Genomic DNA, 24,631 nt, shown 5'->3' on the forward strand with positions numbered 1-24,631 from the left:
AATGCGGAGATACAAGAAAAAGGCATGAACTCATATCATATGGGTGGTAAGAAGAATAAAAAGAGGAGACCATTATGCTACATCACGAAGAAATGGCTACTTCATTGGGGGTTTCACAGGGGCTCACGAGGCCTCTAAGCCACTTTGGGGCCATCTTTCACCAGCCTGCCAAGATACCTGAAATGGATATCCTGAATCTCAACGTCCAGCCGGATTGTCTCAATCCATTCGGTGGGACCATCTGCCGTCTGCTCGGCCTGGATCAGGGTATCATGTAGGGATTGAACTTCATCCGTGACCCGAGCGAAGTATTCTAACCATTTCTGTTTCGTTTCTTTGCAAATTGGGCGATTCACTCGTAGTTGTGCCATCTGGTTGAGCTGATGTTGGACAAAGTATTAGAATCTGCACTATTAGGGAGGTTCGATTGAGGATATTGAGACTTACCAGCCCTTGGGCTATCGCCTCGAGCACTTCGGGCCCGAGGACATTATTTCCGGAATCCATGATGGTGATAGTTTAGCAGTAATCAGTCAAAAATTGGTAGAAGGATGTGCTGGCAGGTATGGAGGGTGTCGCGTATCAAGGACAGAAGGAGAGGTGATATGGATGCCTGAAGCTTTGAGAATCGCGCCTTTCTGATGCAGTGAATGTAAACAGCTGCCGGTGAGTAATTGGTTCGTGCTCTATACTTACCCTACACCCCAGCTAACTGATAACAGAGCAAGAAATGAGTAACCGTACTAGTAGGCCGTAAAGAGGATATATCAATTGTTAAGAGATAACGAGACGTGAAAGTTGTTGGAATATGCCGGGACCTGTTTCTCACACTCGTGAAATATACTACTAGGAGTCTGTTTAAAAAGTCCTTTGAATATTCTCAGGTGTTGATGGCGTTTTACTAAACTTGAACGAAACGGAAGTAGCTGGAGAAATTCAGCCATCTATGTTCTAAGCTACTACGTGATCCCGAGAATAACGGAGGCAATAGTTCCTTGCAGAAAGAAGTGACGTCAGGTTGGATGAATTAAATTCGGTCGCAATTAGACAGGCCCAGTTCTCAAAGCAGACAGCTCAAATTTCCCGGCGATAAAGAGCATCCAGAGTCCCATACATATATATCGAGCCTGGTCCCTCATACTCGTGATTGTACCGCTCATAACACCCCTCCCAGCTTGTGTACGCTCGATGGCAATAAATCGAATCTTAGCCAGTGTCAAAGGCAAATAAACTTCAAGACAGCGAAGTAATGCGGGAGCAGAATCTTGCACTTACCCGCAGGTATAACCCTACAGCCTTAAACCAAGACAGGCCAGCCCGAGGAGGGGAATTGAAGAGGCGCCTGTAGGGGTGTGGCAGTAATTAATCAAAGAAGTACATGGTACACTCATTCTCGAAATCGCCTTGACCAATATACACTCTTTCCCAGCCCCACCGCCAAGTCCTTAGCGCAGATCTTTTATTGAGCGAGTCGCATTAGTTAATTAGTTAGGCTGAGGGGCTTAGTAAAATTGCGGCGTGTAACTAACCATCAATCTTCCTTCTGGTCTGCACATACTACTGCGCTCCAACAAATTTGCAGAAACAATAAAACTGGAAGTGCCCCAGATCTTGTAACAACACGGTCAACACTAACTACTCAGTCTCTCCACCAGATACAATTGCTCCGCTTCTTTAACCATTTAGTGAGGGCACTGCTCGCCGACCTTGTCGGGATCCGCGCAGTGAAAATCCATATTGGGGCAGCAGATCTGGCCGACACGGCAAAAGAACGAGTCGCCGCACATAGGACCTTGGGCCGGAGGGCACACGATAGTAGTCGTGCATGCGTCATAGGAGAGGGTGCTGACAGCAACGCAGAGAGCAAAGACCACGATGGCCAGGTTGAGCATCATGTTGTTGAATAGATGTTGTAGTTTCTGTAGTCAAGTGTTTTGGTTTGCGCCCAGTTCGACGGTAGAATGAAAGAAAGAAATTAGAGATGGTTTATGGCTTAGACAGTATGTAGGATTTGACTCTTCACTTTGTTGTGCTGTTGAGAGGCAGCTGAATTAAATCCATTTTGACACCGGAATCGACTTTTTAATCTCACAGCCTACTTGTTCATAAAAAAGCTCCAGAGCTAGTCTCCGATAATTCCGCTGACGCTACCAACGGGATAACAACCGTCCAGACAGGTTGCGGGTGGCAATGTATTAACCGTCTCCCGAAATCGTACGATATCCTGCTATTATTTTCATGTTTCCGGAAACCCATTCCAGATCGCCTCATCTAGATTTACGTACTGAAAGCTACTAGCACATACGTTACAAATGGGATAGATAGTTTTTCTGAGGAAGACCTAACTCTAATAGGTACCATGGTTAGAGAATATAGACAACATCCATCAATTACTATTGTCAAACTAAATCCTTAGAATGATTTATTCATGTGTCCTATGATTGATTCACTGTCAGGATCACATGAAAAATGCGAAGTATGATCCGCGGTTCTGTTAAGAGCCGGGTCTAGATCACAAAGCCAGACGAAGCTTTATTTTTTGTGAAAATTATATGGCAGAGACTTGAAATGATTATTATTGTTAAACTGCAATCAATCCATTTAGTCTATAATCTCTCTGCTCACGGCAGAAACACTTTGAAATTTGTTTTGACCTTAAGGACAGTAGGATGCTTGAATACTGATAGGAAGTGATGAAATGGTGAGAAGGGATTGATTGAATTGGAAGTCACTGGGGGCAAGCAGACAATATGGAGCCCCAAAGAAGCATGAAGTTGTTGGATATTTTGGTGCATGCCACTGTACAAATGGATGAATGGATGATTTCGTACTTCGTCAAATGCGTTTTAAAACGGAGGCCTGTGACGTCACTCACATCCCAGCATTGTACCATGGACTAGGTGCAGTCGGATCAACTCAAATTTCCCCCATTCGCTACGAAAGTGGCGGAATACGATGAGCTGCCGCCGAGAGATGTCTGCTACTCAATTGCAGTATCCACCTAGAACCATATAGAGGGCTCATAAAGTGAAGATCGCTCCGTTAACCTTGGAATGCAAGGGTTGGATGGGCTGGTGGGCCTATCCATACTGATTATCAGGATGTTTTTCTGAATAATTCTTGCGAACCAGATCCTGCAAAAATGATAGCTGACACGGCAGTAGAAAATTACTCTCCTCATTACCCACGCTTCAAGTAATTCCACAATGATCAATTGTTTTAGAAATAAATGGTAGAAAGGCCTCTGCTACGGTCTCCTAGAGCCCCATTTGTTTTAAACATGCCAAAACAGAATTCACTAATATCAAGAACCTCTCGATGCACAATTGTGCCTTTCTGTTTGCAACAAGGCTGGCTATCTTGGTTCAATTGGTTCGCAGATTCGCCCTCCCTAAGTCCATGTCTTATTAGCTTATATATAGTGAATTAATAGGGGCTTGTTCTGTGTACAGCATGTACTCACACAGTCGGTTACACAGCAAACATAGCCCGGTCTGCATTGGTTATGAGGACATGCAATAATACATTCGGAACTCGGCCTCCTGCACCTTGGAAAATCAATACCGGAAACTATTGAAAACATAAGTGCGTAGATAAAGAAGGAGAGCTTCATGTTTGATATAAAATGTTTCGAAAGGAAAAGAAGATAAAAATATGGTTGTCTCTTGCTTTGACAGATTAATTGAATTAAAAGGAAGAAGTAAAGCAGAGGAAATTAGAGATTTTTCAAAATTGAAATAGAATAACTAGCACCTTTAAATATAATACAGTACCTTATTACGGATTATATAGAACCGCTCTATCTGCATAAAATAAGTTAGTTAACCGCAAAAGTGTGAAGTTTATCTGTAGTGATTGTTAGAGCCAGGTCTAGATCCATATTTGAAATACTCATCATAAACTTAAAACCAAACCAAGATTTATTATCCGGAGGATTATGTGGCGGATGGTAAACTGATGAGTGTTAAACTGACGTCACTACTAAATCTCCTATAAGTCAAGTTCATCTATATAAGCATAATTTTTGTACTGCTGGTTCGAATCAGCTAACCTATGAATGCTAAGCATGAAAGGAGGCAACTATTCTTAACCGATGGTTAGGCCTCACCATATTGCTTTTTCTAGTGCTAATTGGCTCTTGGTGGCTAATCGGCATGGCCGGCTTAGCTCCTAAGTATTTAGCTTTTGCAGAAGGCGAAATTTGGAGGTTGCGCCATTTGTATTATGACATCTTGATAGTAGGTTGCGCAGTCCAGAACCACAGTCTTCCTACCAAAAAAGCTTATTCTTTCTAAAGCCATGCAAGGGAACAAATCTACCACCAAGGCTAGAGAGGCCTACGATCGAGCCGACTGGGAAAAGATCGGATGGGAAGTATGGAGACGCATGAGGCCCTGGGAGACCCCGAACACGATCGAGGCAGTAGACACCACTGTGGAAACATAGAAGAAACCGAAAGAGTAGTCGACCGCGATACCCCGGACATACGGTTGTCCCCATACACGAAGCAATGGTTCACTATCCTGAAGGACCTGGAGCAGCGGGCCTGACTGCTGGGCGGTCAGGATTTCTTAAGTATGGGCAGAATTAGACTTACTCGACCCCACTGTACTTTACTTTCTCAACCTGACTGTAAGCACTTTTTTTCGTACGATCAGACTCAAATTTTCACAAGTTCTAAGTTAACTAATTTCCTCTGTTGTGTTTTAATTTTAGCCTCTTTAGTTACTTCTAGTACTTATATAAGCTAACTCTAAATAGCTAGTTCTAAGAATTATTTTTAATAGGGTACAACTAGGAAGGTCTACTTTTAGCTAGTTAGCCCTATATTTTGATAGATCTAAAATATACTCCTGAATATATATCTTCAACCTATAGACTATTCTCTCTTTCTCTAATACTACTAATATAACTACTGAAATTCCTTGTATAACTAAAGAACTCTTTACTACTCTCTCTCTATATCTAATCTTAGGGTATAAGCTATATTAAATAGCTGTATGACTAAACTAGATTACTACTTATCTCTGATCTGTCTCTTATAAGTATAAATAATATTCTCTTCTGTGATGGATCTTTGATTTTCACTCTCCTCCCGCCGTTATCGTCCCCTGCCCCTCACTGCTCTTTTCGCAATTCCTTCTCTGCGCCTTAATCTGTTCACGGAGAGGGCACCATCATCGACATCGCCAACGACGCGGTCTAAACCATCTCCGGCGGGGTCGTGCACGTTATTCAGCCTAGCGAGCACATCGCGAATTGTGTCAGCTAATTTCAACCGCGAGGCTGCGGGAATCAGGTCAAGGGTTGAGTTCCTGACCAAGGTGATATCCTCTGTCGGGGCGAGTTTCATTTCCGCCATACCATTTAGGAAAGCAATAGTTGCAGGGCACAAAAGTCGACGATGGATTGCAGGCACAAGACCATGGTCTCGGCCTCCAGGATAGCTTCCGTGGCTGCCGATGCCACGGTAAGCTCACCAGCCCGATCTTTGGCCAGGGCAAGGGCTTCTTGCCCCATAATCAACACATGCTCGTATTTGACGTCTTCTGACTCAAGTTCATGGAATAGGGCTTCCACAATCGTGCGCTATACATATATCCAGTTAGTATTTTGGGCATTGGTAAGCCTTGTCATAGTGGCATAGAGAGAGCAGTTCACTCACTAGTTCGAGTGTACCAGTCATCTCTTCGAAAGTCGGGGAAACTATGTTGATGTGAAGAATAACAGGCTGTGGAATCTGGCCTAGGGATGGGGCGAAGAAGAAAGTGGAAAGGGAAGCCCACATAAACTTGGGTAGGCACTCTGAGATCAGAGGCGTGCCTTCCTAATTTGAATTCTCAGCCATATACTGCGTCATGCCCAATGCTCAATAAATACAAGTGTTGAGGTCTTTTCTCTTGAGGAAAAAGTCTAGTTGAATTTAAGTTAGACATGAAGAGGGGCTAAGGGAATAACTTGTAGCGTCTAGTGAGCTGTTCCTGCAAATCTCCTCTCGGCTCCGACACTGCTTCTTTGACAACCAGGGACAACATTATCTCCCCTTTTTTTCCGCCTCTTCGAGTCATGTATCCAGAGACCTGAGCTCAGTGTTTTTCATCAAGAATTCGAGGATAGTGTAAAACGCCAGTAGTGGTGGGGTGCGAAATTCCATGGCACCTCACACACACGGAATATTCAAAGAGCGCAAAGATCAACAATGGCCTGGAGGCTAAGTACGACGATCTCGGCTTCTAGGATCTCCTCTGCATTAGCCGACGCCGTGGTAAGGAGCTCTAAATGCTCCTTAGCCTTGGTCAGAGCATCCTGGCCGATGAGCAGAACATTCTCGCGGTTTGCATTGGGGCTCTTCAGTTGCTTGAAAAGATCTCCTGCAAGATATTCAGTTAGTATTTAAAGTTGTGAACAATACGTGAGTCATGCCATGGCAACTATTACAGGAGGAGAAATCCACTTACAAGTTCTGCTGCATTCGCCATACTTTGAAATTTGAGGAAATCGGAGAGCAAAAAAGGAGATTCTTCTTGGTAAATGAGGTTTCGGATGTTGTTTGGAGACGGTATGGAGAAGAAAATGAGACCTGCGCAGAACGTTTACACCCACAACCAGGCGGGCACCTTCCTAATCTGCTAGCTAGGATTTGTGTTTTGAATACTAGTATTTCAACAATGCTATTCGATGGATCACATCGAAAATTGCAAAGGCGATTTTGGAGGCGAGACTAGGAAACAATCTTTGAGTTGGTTGTACTATAACCTACTTTGACAGCCAGACCACTAACATTCTCGGATGACTATTCCATGCGCCATCACTTTTGGCCGTTTGCTAGTTATCTGCAAACCCAAATTATATAGTCTTGGGAATTAATCAACATCAGGCTTTGGTTCTATCGCGGAAACATGGCCACCAAATGACAAAAGGGTGGGAGCTGCGGCTAAAGCATCTCGCGACGTCTGGTTTGGGTATGGCCTGGAAGAAGTCGTGGAGTGTGAACCAAGTGCCGTGGGATGACAGCTTAAATACTGTTTCCAATGCGGTGAGAGATAAACTTACACAAAAATTGGGCCATGGTGGGAATTCCCGGCGTCTGCTGGTTGCGAATCGCTGATTTGTTTCATTTCGCTTTGTTCTTCATGACAATAGTAGTTACTGCGGTCTTCGCAAAAAGTCCCAAACACGATTGATCAATTCATACTATACCAAGCAAAGAATCATGATATTCACAAATGTGATACCCGCACATACAACGCCATGGAACTGACAAAGAGCGCTGCGCATCAATTCTGCGGAGTAAATATTATTTGCACTTCTCCCAAATACGCAAGTTTTACGATTTGAAATAATAGAAGAACCTACCCCCATAGACTATGGTGGTGTAATGTTGTAATGTGAATTTCTTATTTCTCGGGACTGAAGCTGTACATGATCCTCGATGTGCATAACCACCGATACCAACAGGAGCTATTTTCTGCCCATGCAGACGGTCGGGGTAATGAAAAATATCTACTGCTGCACAAATTGAACATTGTGCTCCTTGTAAAGAGTACTTGAATCCAGAATATCACCGCTTGAGGAGCTAATGAAATCCACCTTCAAGTTCTGCTCATCAACAAAGGTGATCGAAGCATAGCTGTAATCATCGGCATAGGCAAACTCGGTGTAATCAGGCTTGGAACCAACGCTGCTTAGTCCCTCAATATTTCCAGCACCTCCTGCGATGATGTACATCGGAGCCTTGGGGTTCTTCATTCCATTTGGATCCGCGGTGCCGTTGACGACTGGGAGGAAGCGCTGGGAATTGTGAACGTGACCGAAGACACCCAAATCCACACCATATTTGTAGAAGATACTCTCAAATGCGGCCTGGCATGAATCGCAAGTGTTTCCAGAACCGGTTGAGTACCATGGGCGGTGTCCTGCGACGACAACCCAGGGGGTGACGGTGCGATCGACGCTGGCGAGATCCGCCTTCAGGAACTCGAGTTGCTGTCCGGATTTTCCAAAAGGACCGCTGTCGAGCTTGGCGGACCCATCAGTGCCATCAGGCGCGTCCGGGAAGTCGGTTTCAGTGTTGATCATAACGACATGGGCCGTGCCATAATCGAAAGAATACCAGAATGGGGGGGTTGGATAGCTTTCGCGCCTTGGCTGCCAGCTGCTGGGCGGTCTTGTTGGATGAGGATGAGGCAAAAGCAACAGGCATAGTGTTCTCGAAGCGGTGCATGAAGTCGGTGAAGTTCTTCTGACCCTCAGGGCATAGTTCCAGAAGGTATGGAATCTCCGAGCAGTCAGCTTCGTGGTTCCCGGGGCTCGCCATGTAGAGCTTGCGACCTGCAATGGGCGCGAGTTGGTCGTAGAACTGCTCCAGAATCGCCTGGTATGCCTCCTTTCCTTGCAGGATGTTCTTGAACTTCAGATACCAGTCGTCCGAGTAGCCAAAATCACCGGGATGAATGACAATCTCGTAGTCGTCAACAGTCTGGGCGAGACGGCCGATCGTGGTGTGGTTGAGCTCAGGCTCGATGACAGGGATTGTGTCCTTCTTTTTGCTGTCAACAGTGAATCCATCTTTGCCGTAGACGCCCAAGTCAATGACAACGTTCATGGTGAAAGACGTCTTATCACCAGGTGTGCGCGGGCTGAGGAAGTGATCGACGGTAGAGTTGGTGGATACGATCTTGTAATAGTAGGTCGTCGCCGGCGCTAGGCCATTGAGGATCGCGAAATTCGACCAAGTCCTCGATGTCGTATATGTTGTCGATGAAGTTGAGCATGAACGTTGAGACAACTTGTCTGCGGATGTGCCATAGACCACGCAGCTTTGGTTCAGCTGCTCGTATGTATTCCATCCGACAGAGACAGCTAGAAGATCGTTAGACTCTATTCCACTTGTAGCTGACCAAGTTTTGGGGTGTACTCACCATTGGGACCATACACGGCGAGGCGTTGCTGAACAGGAGTGGTGAGATCCTCAGGAATGGGGGGATAGGTGACGCCAGCGAGGGCGCTGGCTGCCACAAGGGGCAATGCCTTGACAAACGTAGCAAACCCAACCATGATTCGCGAGTAATGACCACGACGGGATTGGTCGACGAATTTTGTTCCTGGGAAGAGACATGACAGGCATGCCGATCGGAGGATTTATATTCTTGGGCGCGTCTTCCATGCTTCTCGCGTAGGGCGCTGATCACCCAGCCCAATCATGCCGAATAGGAAACCCACGCCGTTCGCGAGAATGCAGCAGCATGCCGATCGTCGCGCACTAAGCTCGCGATATGCAACATTATACACTTGCAAAGCGGGTGACCAGATCTCTTTCGGACGAACCCCACTACGCGATCTGCTAGTTCCCTCGCTAAAGCGATAAGATTTCGGACGTCGGAGGATTTTCCCACCGTGTCTTCCACGTGCGAAAATCCCCTGTCCGAGTGGTTCGCAGAAGTAGATTAAAGTGGCATTTTCACTATACACAGATGAATAATGGCATCCCGTTGATTGTTCCATAGTTCCGTATCCCGGAGACATTCTCAATTCTATTACGTCCCGATAATTTTATTTATTCATTTATTTAATTTTTATTTAATTATCTTCCTTCAGACTAACCTGCAGAAGCTAGTTCCAACGGTCGATTCGTTCCTGCAGCCAGACTGTTACCCTCTGGCGCGTTTCCGACGGAGTCCGCCGAGCTCAAGTGACAAGCTTTGAAATAGTTCCTACAGATTTGGCGTGTCGCCGACGCGCACTACATACTTGACTGCCGAAGCCTTCCCCTCCCGCAAGTCTGTCAATGCGCCTTCGAGACCAGCCAACCCACGAGGTCGCACCTCGACGGGATGACCCGTGAACCATCCCTGTGCCAAACCTCTTCCGAAAAATGCGAAAAATGCAGCACCAAACTCGATGTCGCCCACTGTCTGTCCCGGTTCTGGGGACTGGTGAACCGCTCCAACATTCGTGGTTATGGCCTCAACTCCCTTTGGAAGATCGCTATAGTCTTTACCGGGTAAAACGACCGTGATCTTTGCGGGCGCAGTGAGGGCCTCGCCCAGGTTCTGATATGACCCCTTCTCGGAAACCGCGTCGAAGGCATGGTGGATTGGAAGACCGCCGGCAGAACTTCGGACTTTCTCGCGGACGGCGTTGTCACCTTCGCGGTAGTCGATTATGGTGTCCCCCTTGGATCTGTCAATGAGAGTTTCCACAAATGGTGCGCCTTTACCGGCCACGGCGATGATCGGATGGATATTTGAGAGTTGAGCCAGCTTGATTGCAAAGGCCCCAACCGCCGATGCACCGCCATACACAACCAGGGGTAACGCCTCAGTCGCAGGATGCCACGGAACGGGCAAACTTAATCTTTGAAACAATCCCAGGGCGGATGTCATTGCGGCAAGGGGAATAGAGGCAGCCTCTGTTCAAACTTCAAGTCAATTATCGCCGAAGCATACTCCTCGGTGAAACTCATACCTTCAAAGCTGGTTTTCTCCGGAATGTGGAAGGTTGTGTGCTCCCAGGCGATCGCATATTCCGCATAGCTTCCTGCGGGGGTCATCATCTCATGGAAAGCGGCCACCTTGTCTCCTTTTCTGAACTTGGAGACTCCCTCCCCACAGCCTCAACAAACCCGGCAATATCATCTCCTTGGTTGGCTGGCGGGGCGTCCGACAGCCAAACTGGCAATTTCCAATCTTTGGGATTGGTTCCTGAAACAATCACTTTGATCAAGACTTGTCCTGGCTGGGGAACAGGAATGGTGACATCGCGAATTGTCACCCCCGTGTCCTTGTCGATTACAGCTTCTTTCATTATGCTGAGTTGTGATGGTCTGTTTTGCGGGGGTGAATGCCAGCTTGCACCGCTTCTTTATCATGGAAGCTCCCCACTTTGATTTGTAAGAGCAGCGATCTTCTCGAATTATCCATGACGTTATACAATTTTATGCAAAGCACAAGCTCAGAAACCAAGATTCCGATCAATAGAGCCCTCATCCAAGACCATTGTCACACCATCGCTCGTCTGTGGTCTGGTTTGAATGTTTTTTTCTTGAAAGTATGTACTAACGCCCACCAGGATAGCTGGGCCCAATTACGCACTTTGTCCTACAATCCCCCCTACCTGAGTAGTACCCCAAGTATTCTCTTTGCCAGGTTAATTGACAATGCCAATGGGCTGGACTCCATTCAACATGATGAATCTTTCAGGGGAATTCGTCGATATATCTTGCTCACACAAACCTCCAGTGCTACTACCCTGCTGAAATGGCACGGCACACATCTCGGGCAGTGGTAATTCGCCCCTAACTTTGGAAAATTGCTTATCTTCGGAATCGGTGAACGACGTGACCAAATAAACAACTCCGACTGCATCTGCGGCAGCTTCCTGCTGGTCGGATTCGGGCCAAAAAAGCTGCAGAACGATTTGAACTTGATAGACGGGGCCATTTGCGGGGGGAAAGCTGATTTCCTCCGGGTGTGTGTTATTTGGCACAGCCTCATTAGCCCCGCCAATCCAATGGCCGATCCCGTATGAGGCTTAAGCCACTCCAGAGCTCCTGATCTACGCTGCGCATACCCCTCACAAATACAAATCGGCAGAATTAATTTTATTTCTTCACGATTGAAAATATCCAACTCAAATGGCAATCTTCTCGTCATGAGAAAACATTTTGAGAACCTCTTTTGACACTTACATTCTGCATTTTGGGGGCGGTGCTGCATTCCACGCTGACTTATCAGCCAAGCCTCTCCTCCCCGCGTTGTCCGTAGCTCTTCAACAATGAAAGAACATCGCGAGACGTGAATAAACCCAACTCGATGTCTCGACAGCGTGCGAGCAAGCCGAAAGTCCGTTCTGGCTGCCTTACATGCAAGTTCGTTATTACTGCCAGCATATCACCTAACTCGCCGCTGAATCTTTCCACAGGGCTCGTCACGTTAAATGTGACGAGGAGAAGCCCGTCTGCGCCCGGTATCGTTCATTACCCTTAATCCCCGGTTGTCATCATCAAGTCTAGACGCCCTGGCCTTGTCTGTCTGATTGACCTCAGTCCCAGGCCAAAATTAGAATTTCATCAGCTGATTGACATAGATGCCTCCTCGGCGGGCGGACCTGCGCTTATGGCACGCCTAAATCATCCTCTGCCGTCATTGTACCGCTACCGAGAACCCTGGCCCCATCACCGGAGGTCGATTCCACTACTGCGAAAGCTTTGGAACTCTTTTTTCTCCGCACCGCTCCACAACTTGCCGGCAGCTTTCAACAAACGTTCTTTCAGGGCAGTGTTCTGCATCTCAGTCTTGCCGAGCCTACCATTCGCCAAGCAATTGCAGCCCTCGGCAGTCTCCATGAACAAGCCGCAGCGGATAAGCTCCAGCCTTTACGCGGAAATGCATTAACACCGGGGCTACCGACCAAGTTATATAATAAAGCTATTCGCTACCTGATAGAAAAGCTCACGACAGATCCTGATAACATCCAACTAGTTGCTATCGTGAATATTCTTTTCATATGCTTTGAATACTTCCAGGGAAACCTCGAGGCTGCTGCATCGCATATAAGAAGTGGGATCAACCTTTTGAATTCCTGGCGCCAAACTAGTCGCAAGCAACTAAACCGGCCCTGGGGCAAACAATACGATTCACACGAGGCTAACTTCATGGAAACGGAAATCGGGCCACTCCTTTCACTCTTTAACATCAATTCTTTCCAATGGAACGTAGACACGGGTACCACCTTTTTACTAAATCCAGTCGACGCCGAAGGAAAGGTCATTTTACCCGAAAGTTTTGAGTCGATTGAAGAAGCCAGGGCCGCCCTTCTTGACTTGATTGCTTCCGCAAGCTTGCAATTCCAGCAATATGACTCACTCTCAAAGCAAAAAGGACGCTCTGACGCGCAATTATCCACCATCCAAGAGCTTGTGACATATGATCGCGCGCAATGGAACTCCAGATTCGACGACTTAGTTCGCTTCAAAGAGCGGACGTGGACTGAAAGTGAACATCGAGCAGCCGACGCCGTCAAAATTATGTCGTTCGGCTTCGACTGCCAGATTGGCAGCTATCAACAAGAGTGTTTCCCCATGGACTGGGCCACCAACCGCTCAGCATACGACTCGGCTGTTACGACGCGACTATCCAATTTATCCTCCGACGCTACGCGATCCACCGACGATTTGTCCAAAGCCTTCAGTTTGGATTTCGGAATGGCCTTCCCCTTGCATTCTGTTGCTTGGAGGTCGAGTTGGTCACATATTGAGCGACACGGGCTCAATCTGCGAAGTCGCATTGCCCAACCCGAGTTGCTAAAAACCACGAAACCTTACAACTCGATCTCTTTTCGAATGAAAGAGATTGAACAATTATATCTGGACTCAACTCCACAGGCAGCTCTCGAGCAGGGTCACCCACCCCCGAGGCAGCTTCGCATTCATGATTTCAGTTTGGATGGTGCTTCTCGGGCGGACCATGGACAATCCCCTTCGTTTACTGTGACCTTCTGGAGCAAGCTAGACGGGCCGCAGGGACCTTGGTACTGTTTAACGGAGGATATGCAGCTAGGGCCTGCAATGTTCACAGAAGATCTTTCAGCGTCATGAACCAATGTCCCGGGCGACAATCTGCAATATCGAAAACGCAAGTTACCAGTTGTGACCGTGCTCTAGTGATGAAAGTTCTCTCATGACTTCGCTAAACATAATCTATCAACTAATGTCAATATTCCCCAATTATGAATAGACTTCGCAATCCTTACGCAAAGACCACCACGTTTCAATGGCTACCATCGCATTCTACCTTGGTTCGATATAAGGTGACCAGTACCAAAACCCGGTTAATCGGGAGGGAATAAAATGGACGCAGTCATCCTGTCCTAATTGGCGGTGTGCGGAGTGCAGGTCTCTTTTTGAAGCACCAGTAAAATACACTCGTGATCATTCATAAAGGCTAGACACGTAAATAGAAGCCCGGATCGCGCGAAACTTTACTCATTAAACGATGTTGTGGCTATGTGACTTTGAAGATTGCAACAAAGCCTCCATTCGCACACATGGCGAATGCATTTTGTGTAATCGTCATCTATGTGTGAAACATTTGGGACCAAGTTACCACACCTCTCCGCAATGGGAGGTGAGTTAAAAGATGAGATTACCAACCTCATAGATAAAATAAATGTCTCTGCGCTCATATCTCAAGCCTCATCTCTTCGAGGAGTTTTACGTTGTTCCATACCACAAAGTCTTCAGTATGACAGATCAACGCGGAGCTCAGTTATGGGAGGGATGAATTTTCATATTGAGTTATTATTTGATGATGGAATCAGTTGGTTGGTGCGAATTCGGAGATCCAATGTTACTTCCCCGCTAGCAGAGCTACAAGACTATATCCTGCGCAGCGAAGTCTCAACCCTACGGTTTTTGAGTGGGACTTCAATCCCAGTGCCAAATGTCTTCGACTATAACTTCTCCGAAAAGAATCCTGTTGGTGTTAGATAAATTTTCACGGAAAAGTTGCCTGAGAATTCCTTGCTGGTCACTTGCCGCTCCTGAGCAAAGGAAGAAGGTAACCAGTCAGCTTGCAGATATATACCTAGGTATATATAGAGCTGAAGGTAGTACATCTGTTTCCTATGACTGGCTCTATGTTTGATCCTGGGCTGTATAATATCGGACCATTCGCTCGAGAGTCTTTAGCAGACTATTATAGTTCCCAGATGAATGCGCTCGGTCCTTTCCCCTCGACAAAGCAATATTTCACCGTAAATATCTTGATCTTGGATCTGATAAGCAGACATGAGTTGTACGCTGATCGGGCGGTTGATGCCTTTTTGATTCACTGTTTCCTTCTCGATATCACCCTAAAGGTCTGTTCTCTCAGTCACCTCGATGACGAGAGGTTTTACTTGAAACATACGGACGAGAAGGGAGACCAGATACTTGTCGATAATAAATTTAACATCACTGGAATCATTGACTGGGGGTGGGCACAAACCAATTCAAAGTCAGGAGTATTCAATTCACCGATTGTTTTACTACCTGTTGCTGATTTTTACGCGGGCGAGAATTGTATTGGCGAAGACGGAAAGCTTTTTGCTGAATGTTTTCAAGCTAGTCGGCATTCGGATCTTGTAATGATCGTCAGGAATAGCCGGATCATCCACAGGTTCCGATTCTGTTGTGGCTACGATTTTTGTAATTGGAACAGATTCCTCGGGCTATTTGACGGACTCCTAGCCACCATAGGGTACACTGAGGACTTTGACTGGGAGACCTGGAAAGCAGACACTCTGGGACGCTACCGAGACGATCGCCAACTCCAGCAAGTAATCGAAAAATACAACAATAACTAGCTTGCCTCACCAAAAGCCATAAATTTGAATTGGACTACCAACAAAGGCATGGGGATTCAAACTTGCCCCAACATTTTCGCGTATCATAAATTCTCCCGCGAATATCGTTTTCTCATTTTATTGTAGAGCGGGTGATGCCTTGCTTTTGGGCCTTTCAATAGTAGAAAAGGCTGCCCCAAGTTTGCAGCTGGAAATGTTCACGAAATACTTCTCACAAATTGATATTAAATAGTTTAAATAGTTTGTTTGTAACGTTAGATATTCAAGCATCCATCACCAGTAGTGGTCTATTGATTATGTAAGGTGCATTCCTACACCCAAAGGGGCAGCGGGGAGTATATGACGTCGACACCTCGTCGAGTATCCACATTCTCCGAGGCAGCAATTATAGACCGCCGTGGCAGGCGAAAAGTTAGAAATTCGAGTGCCTGGAAACAAGCGAATCCTTCAAATTCTTCACTTGGTACCGCCGCAACACTGGCAGGATGCTCACGACCATGCTTATCTCCAGATGAACACTAGCAGCCCCTTGTTCGTGGCCCAAGAGGCTGTCTGCTTCTACCCAATCAGCACTATCTATGACTCGTGTCCACGATATTTATTCTACGCCCTTCTTGCGGTCTCAATCTTGACGCGATGGACTGGATGGTTGAGCGATGTGTTTTTGGGGGCCGCAGCGACCTACGCAGGAACTGCCTCTATCCAATCTTTTATTCTCGTGTCGAGCCCACAAAAGTTCCAGCAGTTATCCGATGTCACGATTCCTTATGTCGCAGAGAATACAACGCTCCAACAAAGCTTTCCTCAAATAGTGACGGGCACGAATATTTTGTCGATCTCCCCAGGCGCGCTTGAGCTTGATGGCGATGCTGTGCTTGCCATCGTCGTTACGGGCTACCTCGTCTTCTTACCCCTGATGTGCTGGTCACGATACTTTTCTGGCCATCAAAGAGCCCGTGCTCTTCTGTTTTGCTTATGGAACCTTCTCATGCTGGCCGGTGGTATTTGTGCTTTGGTATACTCGAAACAAAAGTCCAAAACTCCGACCCAATACATGTTTTGCTATCCCGATCTACCGCCATTCGATGAAACTTCTAGTGATGGTTGGCAGGCATCCTGGCGAACTTCATCTTGGAATGAGAGTGTATGGGGGACCTTCTCAAATATATCCCGATGGAATGAGCTCGGAGACCTCTGCTTCAATCCCTGTTTCAATTCTAGTCAGATTCTGCGGCAACCTACCAGCTTAGAGTCTTGGGTTGCAACTAGAGATTCAGAGCTTGACAACCCGAACAAATTCATCAACAGGGTGATATATTCAAAGCGATACATCTACAGCTTAGTTGGTCTATCTGTTATCCTCAACTTTGTTCATCTCACGTTCAAATGGCTACCCTATCGCTCAAACATCCCGTCCGCTCAGATTATCGTCATCTGGCGGGAACGGAGGAAAATGTGGAACAGTTTCAAGGGTGACCTTCGTGATGCATTGTCAAAATCAACCAACGAGCTCTCCTTGGAGAAAGGAATGGAGCGACCATCAGGGAAAGCTGCTTCGATCTGGAGCAAAGTCCGTCCAGCCTTAACTATCTGCTTCATCAAGGCCTCAATCCGCGTCACTTTCGATTGCCTTATCCTATTCGGGTTGGTGTTCAGCATGATAATCAGCCCATTTACTACTATCGCGTTTATTGTCTGGATAGAGTGGTGGATTCACAACGATGGGCCCGGAGGGTCAAACCAAGAATCGGAGCAGCAGGTTGGGCAGTGGTCGTACCTTGTTGGTATCGCTTTGCTCATGATCTCGGCCGCAATACTCGCCTTGAAATATCGAATTGCATCGGCATGTGAGCTAGAGACCGAGATAAGCAGTACCAGAAAGCATTTAGCTAAGTTGGAGCGGATGAGAGAGGCTCGATCGCCGGTGGAGATAGCGCCATTGGCACGCGATGACGCTCACCCTTGATCATGGACAGCACCAGCTATTACGCATCTGTCGTTGTTCGAAGAAAACAAGACCGCAGAAGATCAAATACATACCTTCTCATTCATAGTTCCAAAATAAGAATATGCTCTATTGAAGAATGACCAATGTCGATTTCGACCAATAGTATGACCGATCAGCTGACGTTGGACCGTGAAGCAATATACAGTACAGCCTACTGAATTGCAGATATATCCCAATTCTGACCCAGCCCCGAAAACCCTGCGTTTGCCATGATCCAGGGCGTATCTAACACGAATCATGGTCTGTGGAACCCACTTGGCATTCGTGCGGGGAAGCCTATTTCGAAACCTGATTGGCGTAGTGATCGGCAGCAGAGCTCCCCGGTGCGAATACATCAGCAGCTTATTCCTCAAACTTGAGGGTACTTGGCGGAGTTTGTTTTCTTCCGTCCGAGTGCTCGCTTAGAGAGTCGCTTGCATCATGTCCAAGCTCATGTAACGCCAACCGAAGGGATGGAGCCGCGGTGCCTCGCTCACCCCTCCCTGTCTGCGCGGGCGCAATTTGATTATAATTCAACTCCGGCCCACCGCGACATTGTCTTCAACTTACAGAGTGTGATCAAATAATCATGCAAGAGTCCACACCCAAGCGTTCTGAGGAATTTGTTGAAGATGTATCTTCTCCCGATACCAACACATCTAGTCAGGGGTATGTCCCACTGTGGCACTCCCTGAAGAAATGGCCCAAAGTAGTTGGATACAATCTTGCACTGAGCTCCGCAATACTACTATATGGATATGATTTGGTTATTGTGGCAAATGTATCTTCGATGCCAGCCTTTCAGTACGTTGCCTGTCAACACACCAGATCATACCTAGGCTGACGATTGCTACTACTAGGCATCGCTTTGGTGCTGAGCTGAACGGTAAATATATTATTCCGTCCGAATGGCTTTCACTCTGGAATGCGGCAAGTCCCATTGGAATGATGGTCGGGGCTATTATCGGGGGCTACTACCAGGATCGAGGTGGTCGCAGACTGTCGCTAGCAACAGGGTCCTTCCTCTCAGCCGTTGCGGGAGTAGTTATATATCTTTGTGATCTCCATCCGAACATGGACTCTCGAAGAGGTCTATTTCTTACCGGGAAATTACTGCAAGGAGTCACTATCGGGATGCTTCTCTGTATGATTCAAACGTACATGTCAGAAGTACTTCCTATCGTGCTTCGTGGACCGATCATCGCCTTTCTACCGATCTTTACGCTTCTGGGTCAGTTGATAGGCTCGATCGTGGTGTATACTTCGCTCAAACATCCCGGAGCCGAATCGTACAGAATATGTTTTGCATCACAGTGGGCATTTTCAGCGGTGCCTTTTTTCCTCTCCTGGATTCTCCCTGAAAGTCCGACATGGCTTTTAAGACGGGGAACAATTCGAGAAAGCATTGAAAATGCAGTGTAAGCTTGATACGGGAGATATGGACTCTGCAAAGACAATTGAGGATTTGCAAACCTCAATTAAAGCAGAGGAGGAGGAACGCGAAACACAGACATACTCCGACTGCTTTAAAGGGCGAGCAAATCGCCGCAGGACGTTCATCGTATGTTTTGCAAGCGCTCTGCCGCAGTTTTTCGGACTACAACTTTTAGCCAGCGCGTCCTATTTCATGCAAATGGTCGGCATGAGTGCGACGAACAGCTTGATCTTTCTTATTCTGGGAATTGGGCTAGGTTTGATTGCGAATGGCGTCAGTCTTTTCACACTGAATGCACTCGGAAGACGCATTCTCATTCTATGGACATTGGGCGCGGCCTTTGTTTTGTGGCTGGCTCTAGGAATCGCTGGGTGCTTTACCGGGGTAGTAACTATCTGGTATGTCTCATACAAAAACAATTCTCTTTCAATCTAACCGGTCTGTAGGTACACTGCCGTCAGCATGATGGTTATAACTATGGTGTGCGGCCTAGGAATTTGGCCAGCATCCCACGTTGTTGCCGCCGAGACTTCAGAGCTCACACTACGTTCAAAGTCCCAAGGAGTGGGTTGGTTTGTTAGCGGAGTAGCTACTGGAGTGTTTTCCATCATCCTTCCATACATCTACAATCCGGATTCTGGTAACCTACGCGGCAAGACTGGATTCGTCATGGCGGCATTTGCAGCTATTGGCTACATCATAACCTGGTTTACCATCCCTGAAATGAAAGACAGGTCGCCTATGGAAATTGATCGAATGTTCGCGCTAAATCTTCCTACACGAGACTTCAAAACCTGGAAGAGCGATGTGGTTATAGACAGAGGGGCCAATGCTTTGAAGCAGGCGACGGAGGCTTGAAGCAAACAAATTCCCATTTTCAGTTACATCTACTTTGTTAAGTTTATTTCGAAATTTGAGGTCTAAGTAACGAGTGTATTGAGGCGTTTGAGTAGTATAAATACTTACCGTCTGAGGGTAGTGAATTAGAAGGAAAACCAGCCACCCTAATATTTCACCGCATCTAAATCTAACACAAGAATCCGATATCTAACAAAACCGATTATCCGACTTTCCTGCGTCGACAAAGGTCATGACAAATCAAGATCTAGACATTCCCAGAAGTCCTTCTTCGATTTAAGCATCGGTGGGCTTAGGAGGGGGAGCAGTACCAGTTGGGGGAGGAGGCGGAACAGATCCAGAGGAAGGAGGAGGAGGGACATCGGTACCCTTAGGCTCGTTGTCGCGCTTCTCGTTCCCATCATCGGTGGGCTTGGGAGGGGGAGCACTGCCCGATGGAGGGGGAGGGGGAGGAGCGGATCCAGATGGAGGAGGAGGGGGGGTATCAGTTCCCTTGGGCTCCTCATCACGCTTCTCGTTCCCATCATCGGTGGGCTTGGGAGGAAGAGGGACATCCGAGCTTGGGGGTGGCAGTTCAGTGCCGGTAGGTGGTGGTGGGGGCAGCTCAGTGCCAGTAGGAAGTTGGTCACGCTTCTGGCCGTCACCTGTTCCCTTAGGAGGGGGCAGCTCGGTGCCGCTGGGAGGTGGCGGCGGCGGGATGGAAGAGAGATCAGTGGGCACTAAGAAGCGAAATGAGTTAGCAATCACGGCACTGTCCAATATTAGAAAGAGAATGAAGTACCTGGAGCAGGAGGAGCGCCAGCGACCAGGCAGGCGGCCATCAGAGTAGTCATGACTGCGGAAACCTTCATTGTGACGGTGGAATTGTGATGATGTTGTTATATTGGAAAGAATGATTGATAGTGTGTTGGATGGAAGCCATGATGGTGGTCTCTTCCAGCCTTTATACACACCCATGACATCCTACTTTCTTCAACAACTTGAAAGAAGCACATCAGCGAGCCTTGTCACGTCATGGTCTCTCGCGATGATGATCCATCGCAAGTCACAACATTTGGTGAAGTTGTCGTAAGCCAGCTTCCCTTCGAGGAAGGCATCTACACATAGAATTAGAATGTTGTTGAAACGATCGACATTTGGCCCGGGAATTCTAGACTGGAGTACGGAGTACAACTGGAACGATTGTGATCTGTGGCCACTTACGAAGCTTGTGGATCTTTGTTTCCCGAATGTCCTCTTTGCTAATTTTGGATACCCTACATCTATGGTATAATCGGTGTTACCTGGTGCTAAATAAAGATCTCTCAAGAGACGAGCCGACCGAGATGAAAGAGTGGTGATGGTAGCTCCGGCCGAAGTGAAACAGAATAGGGCATTCATTCGTTGAGATGCGCAAAGTAAACCAATCGCGGGGAATAAGAATAGCGCGTATGTTATTAAAATGGTCGGATACAGTGGAGGAAGTCTGATGCAAGTATGGAGATCGAGTCCGTGCGATCGACAGCTTCTCGACTTGGGGCCGGAACTGGACATGCTCGAGACACGCGGCGCGAAGATCTTATGTGGGTCTCTCCATAAGATGACGAGGAAGCAATCGAGAGTTGAGCGATCCCAATTGTTTATTTTTCTTTATCCAATAGGGCTGAATTTCGAATTACAGAGCTTTTTTTGTTCCAAGTTCACTAGAGACAGACATTCAATTATGAGATGTGGATATCATCATTGTCGAGTAATAAGGAGCGCATGATACGACCCAAAAAAATCATCCATCGCAACGGCTGGGGGCGAGATGGTCTGGGGCCGCAGACTAGAACCGCATGGAGCTTAGCCCGGCTTATTTATGGCTCAGTGAATCAACTTACCCATCTTCCCTTCAGGTACGGGGCTGTTTTTGACTTATGCCTCCCGGGGATTGCATGAATATCTTTGAATACCGATAGGGCCATTTCCAAGGGTCTATTCCTACATATCTAATCCGTAGAGCGCTTGATACAGGGTAATGCATTACGAAAGCTGCGTATGCGTTGTCTTGCGCGTTCTTTTGCCGTGCTGAAATTATACATCAGTAGATCCACAGATGATGACATACAGCCATTGGGTCATTGACATTGTATGCTGTTGGTGGATCAGATGGCATGAAGCATGGTGTTTCGACCCAATCGATTAAAGTTATTTTTCCTGCGCAGGAGTATGACTATCACTGCACCAATCCGTAGCCTGTATATACATTTTACGCCTGGATCTAGGCGGAGTAGAGAGTGAATGCCGTGAGTGACAAGAGACAGAAACGAAGCATCAAGATTGACGTGCTCTTGATAAAAATGGTATCTCGTGGGTAGATCCAACTGACCTATTGTGGCAAGATCCTCCCTACCCTGAGACTTCACTGGCTCAAGCGATCAAGAGACGCGTACTGCTATTGACTTGGCGCTGGAAGCTCTACCTCTTCTTGGTTGTAATTGAATGTATACCCCTAAATTCGTGATATGTGCGAAACTGAAATCCGAGGCCGTAAGAGCTGGCAACTCTACTTTCCGAAAATCGATGGCTTTCTTCCCAAGTTATTCCTTTCTCCCCTAGGTCCGAGTCGCTTTTCCATACATTCCCGTTCTATTTCATTAAAGCTAATCGTCTTCAATCTCCAAGCTTGAAGAGCCATTCCTAGGTCCAGGGAATCGATTTTCGCCTTCCTCCAGGGCTTAATTCTACTATATCAGCGACTCCGGGGCTCGCAGGTGGACACTCCGAGTCCAAATTCAATTTGAACTTGACCTCGGGATATGAGACTTTCCAAGGGTGCAAGCTAAGTAGAATATCACATACTAGTACGTACAGCCGGCCGATAACTAGGCCCCTACTCGTCGACGGGCTCAGATCATGTCCTTCAAGGCTAGCCTGTGCTGCACATATCCGAACACAACTCCGACTCGAACGCCTTCCAGACGAATAATACCATTTTCACATGCTTCATTTAATTCGAACTATTCATACTTCGATCTAGACCGACTTCATTTCCCACCCTCCGTGGCGAAGTGACTCAGAGATATTCTGGGTCAATTTGCATAAGCGCGGCCATTCCATCCTTCTCCAAAGCATCGGTGTCAACTATCATGGTAGCCAGTATAACAGCTTCCTCTGTCTTGCTTGCATTGTCGCTGATCCTATGGTGGCAGCCGGGAGCCTCATACCAGGCCCCGCCCGATTCAATCACCTTCATCGGCGCGTCATTCATTTTGTTCAATACTGTGCCCGACACCACATACCCCGTCACAGCACAGCCACCATGTCTGTGGGGAGGAGTTGACCCATTGGGAGCATAGGATATGCGGACGGTGACGATGGTCTTTCCGGTGATGCCAGGGACCTTCAATTCGTATTGAGAGATGAGATCGATGACCGGCATCGGGCGGCTGGGACCTCCGTTAGTTCATGTTGAGGTTCATTGAAGTGGTGCATACCTAGAATCATAGGTTGGCTCTTCCATTGTCATGATTTCGATATTTCTGTTGATGTTCCAAGGTTGGATCCGCGACTTGAAATTTGGAAGATCGAGATTGAAATTTGAAGCCTGTGGGAGCTTTTCAAGTTCACCTTGGCAAGGTTAACCGAGGCTGTAGGCCTCAGACCTATCGTCATCGCCAGTTCACACTTCATGTATCATGCACGCAGAACCAGGATCTATATCCTTACCCGCATTGCATGGGTTTCCGCTGGGTTCTATCAGCCATTGCACCCATTGCAAGCCGTTTGTCATTATTAGATTGGTAGATATAGCGTGGACTTCACACAGCATAGATCTCCCATCTACATCTTCCATCTCCTTTCGTCTCTCCCTAGTAAGTTTGATGTTATTTTTGAGAATTTCGAACTCTCAGGTGGGATCAATGGTCAATAAAAGGTGTGAGATGGGTTATCAGAATCCCCCCCCACGGCCACCGGCAATCCCATTACACCGCTTCTCTATGCAGGGTTATCCTTGCAGTTTTGAATAAATGGACACCCGTCATAATTCGGAATCAAGGATAGCGGGGAAATGAGGTCATACGATCTATCGTATCGTCATTCCAGCTCGGGCCTTGGATGAAGCACAGGGATAGATAGGTATCTATCCGGGAGTCGGAGCTGTTGATGCCGGAAAATAAAACCGACACCCGATTCGGTTTAGTCAACAGTCACCTTTTAGCGGCAGACCATCCGTGCCTGGAACCTAAGGTTAACTTGTAACACGCTGCGCGTGTTGTGTTCCAAGCTTAGTTTGGGGCTATCGCCGCGCAGCTGGCGAAGTTGTAAGAGCGCCTCAAAGTGCGACCGGGAATTTTCAGGCTGCATCTGCTGAACAACTCCACAGATCGGGATTGAAAGTAATTGCGACCTGCTTACGAGAAAATATCCCCTGGATAATATCCCTAGGAGCTGATGAGGCGATCGATTACAAAGATCCTCAAGCGATCCAGAAAATACAAGCATTGGGTAACCGAAATGGAATTTCGAATGATCTGGATTGTGTCGCGAGGACCCAGACGGCACAATTCTGCAACCGGCGGTTTACAGAGGCAGAAAGTCTCACAAAACAGACATTGGCATACATCTATGCGGCTTTGATGCCAGTCGAAGACATACCAAGGCCACCAAGGCAACTTCCGCCATCGGCAAGGGTCATAAACAAATGGAACATGGCATACACATGCTTCGGGCGCAGATTCACGATCATAGGAGTCAAAATCAGGAGGACGTAGGAGCCGTCAAAGACCGACGAGGACTTCATGGTATCATTTTATAAAGTGATAGAAAAACATTTTTAAAGTGGAAGGTTGCGACCGATCCGGATCGAAATTCAGGGAGGCGGGTTAGAGAATATCTTGGGTGGCGTCGCTGCTCTTAAGGAAGACTTATATAGGAAGAAACTGATTTATACGGTGTGATATTGATCTATAATATATGGATTTTAACAGCCCAGCTGGTAAGAATAGCTGAACATGAAAGCTAGAGATGTAACAACCATTCAA

The 24,631-nt window shown here is 47.1% G+C and overlaps 11 protein-coding genes across 11 annotated transcripts; 3 read left to right on the plus strand and 8 right to left on the minus strand.

The window, feature by feature from the left end:
• Nucleotides 1–134: 134 nt before the first annotated feature.
• Nucleotides 135–507, minus strand: N7509_012898 (uncharacterized protein; the record flags this gene model as incomplete). The annotated part of the gene is made up of 2 exons (XM_056637535.1): nt 135–380; nt 448–507. The coding sequence occupies 2 exons, from the start codon at nt 505–507 to the stop codon at nt 135–137; spliced, it is 306 nt and encodes a 101-aa protein (XP_056481042.1).
• Nucleotides 508–1,682: 1,175 nt separating this feature from the next.
• On the minus strand, nt 1,683–1,895 carry N7509_012899 (uncharacterized protein; the record flags this gene model as incomplete). The annotated part of the gene is made up of 1 exon (XM_056637536.1): nt 1,683–1,895. The coding sequence occupies one exon, from the start codon at nt 1,893–1,895 to the stop codon at nt 1,683–1,685; it is 213 nt and encodes a 70-aa protein (XP_056481043.1).
• Nucleotides 1,896–5,367: 3,472 nt separating this feature from the next.
• On the minus strand, nt 5,368–5,788 carry N7509_012900 (uncharacterized protein; the record flags this gene model as incomplete). The annotated part of the gene is made up of 2 exons (XM_056637537.1): nt 5,368–5,589; nt 5,666–5,788. 2 exons carry the CDS (start codon nt 5,786–5,788, stop codon nt 5,368–5,370), a joined length of 345 nt encoding a protein of 114 aa, XP_056481044.1.
• Nucleotides 5,789–6,177: 389 nt separating this feature from the next.
• Nucleotides 6,178–6,479, minus strand: N7509_012901 (uncharacterized protein; the record flags this gene model as incomplete). The annotated part of the gene is made up of 2 exons (XM_056637538.1): nt 6,178–6,371; nt 6,455–6,479. The coding sequence occupies 2 exons, from the start codon at nt 6,477–6,479 to the stop codon at nt 6,178–6,180; spliced, it is 219 nt and encodes a 72-aa protein (XP_056481045.1).
• Nucleotides 6,480–7,503: 1,024 nt separating this feature from the next.
• On the minus strand, nt 7,504–9,057 carry N7509_012902 (purple acid phosphatase family protein; the record flags this gene model as incomplete). Its single annotated transcript, XM_056637539.1, has 3 exons — nt 7,504–8,148; nt 8,198–8,862; nt 8,922–9,057. The coding sequence occupies 3 exons, from the start codon at nt 9,055–9,057 to the stop codon at nt 7,504–7,506; spliced, it is 1,446 nt and encodes a 481-aa protein (XP_056481046.1).
• A 656-nt stretch (nt 9,058–9,713) lies between these two features.
• Nucleotides 9,714–10,806, minus strand: N7509_012903 (zinc-binding alcohol dehydrogenase family protein; the record flags this gene model as incomplete). The annotated part of the gene is made up of 3 exons (XM_056637540.1): nt 9,714–10,411; nt 10,468–10,539; nt 10,593–10,806. The coding sequence occupies 3 exons, from the start codon at nt 10,804–10,806 to the stop codon at nt 9,714–9,716; spliced, it is 984 nt and encodes a 327-aa protein (XP_056481047.1).
• Nucleotides 10,807–11,813: 1,007 nt separating this feature from the next.
• N7509_012904 (Zn(II)2Cys6 transcription factor domain-containing protein) lies at nt 11,814–13,597 on the plus strand (the record flags this gene model as incomplete). Its single annotated transcript, XM_056637541.1, has 3 exons — nt 11,814–11,869; nt 11,923–11,967; nt 12,088–13,597. 3 exons carry the CDS (start codon nt 11,814–11,816, stop codon nt 13,595–13,597), a joined length of 1,611 nt encoding a protein of 536 aa, XP_056481048.1.
• A 2,259-nt stretch (nt 13,598–15,856) lies between these two features.
• On the plus strand, nt 15,857–17,311 carry N7509_012905 (uncharacterized protein; the record flags this gene model as incomplete). Its single annotated transcript, XM_056637542.1, has 1 exon — nt 15,857–17,311. One exon carries the CDS (start codon nt 15,857–15,859, stop codon nt 17,309–17,311), a length of 1,455 nt encoding a protein of 484 aa, XP_056481049.1.
• Nucleotides 17,312–17,921: 610 nt separating this feature from the next.
• Nucleotides 17,922–19,625, plus strand: N7509_012906 (uncharacterized protein; the record flags this gene model as incomplete). The annotated part of the gene is made up of 4 exons (XM_056637543.1): nt 17,922–18,136; nt 18,193–18,563; nt 18,715–19,165; nt 19,214–19,625. The coding sequence occupies 4 exons, from the start codon at nt 17,922–17,924 to the stop codon at nt 19,623–19,625; spliced, it is 1,449 nt and encodes a 482-aa protein (XP_056481050.1).
• A 276-nt stretch (nt 19,626–19,901) lies between these two features.
• On the minus strand, nt 19,902–20,476 carry N7509_012907 (uncharacterized protein; the record flags this gene model as incomplete). The annotated part of the gene is made up of 2 exons (XM_056637544.1): nt 19,902–20,344; nt 20,407–20,476. The coding sequence occupies 2 exons, from the start codon at nt 20,474–20,476 to the stop codon at nt 19,902–19,904; spliced, it is 513 nt and encodes a 170-aa protein (XP_056481051.1).
• Nucleotides 20,477–22,662: 2,186 nt separating this feature from the next.
• Nucleotides 22,663–23,115, minus strand: N7509_012908 (cupin domain-containing protein; the record flags this gene model as incomplete). Its single annotated transcript, XM_056637545.1, has 2 exons — nt 22,663–23,035; nt 23,084–23,115. The coding sequence occupies 2 exons, from the start codon at nt 23,113–23,115 to the stop codon at nt 22,663–22,665; spliced, it is 405 nt and encodes a 134-aa protein (XP_056481052.1).
• Nucleotides 23,116–24,631: the final 1,516 nt, after the last annotated feature.

This window comes from Penicillium cosmopolitanum, assembly GCF_028827165.1.
Source record: "Penicillium cosmopolitanum strain IBT 29677 chromosome Unknown utg000012l:1.0-3308103.0:1.0-3310761.0, whole genome shotgun sequence".
Lineage (NCBI taxonomy): Eukaryota > Fungi > Ascomycota > Eurotiomycetes > Eurotiales > Aspergillaceae > Penicillium > Penicillium cosmopolitanum.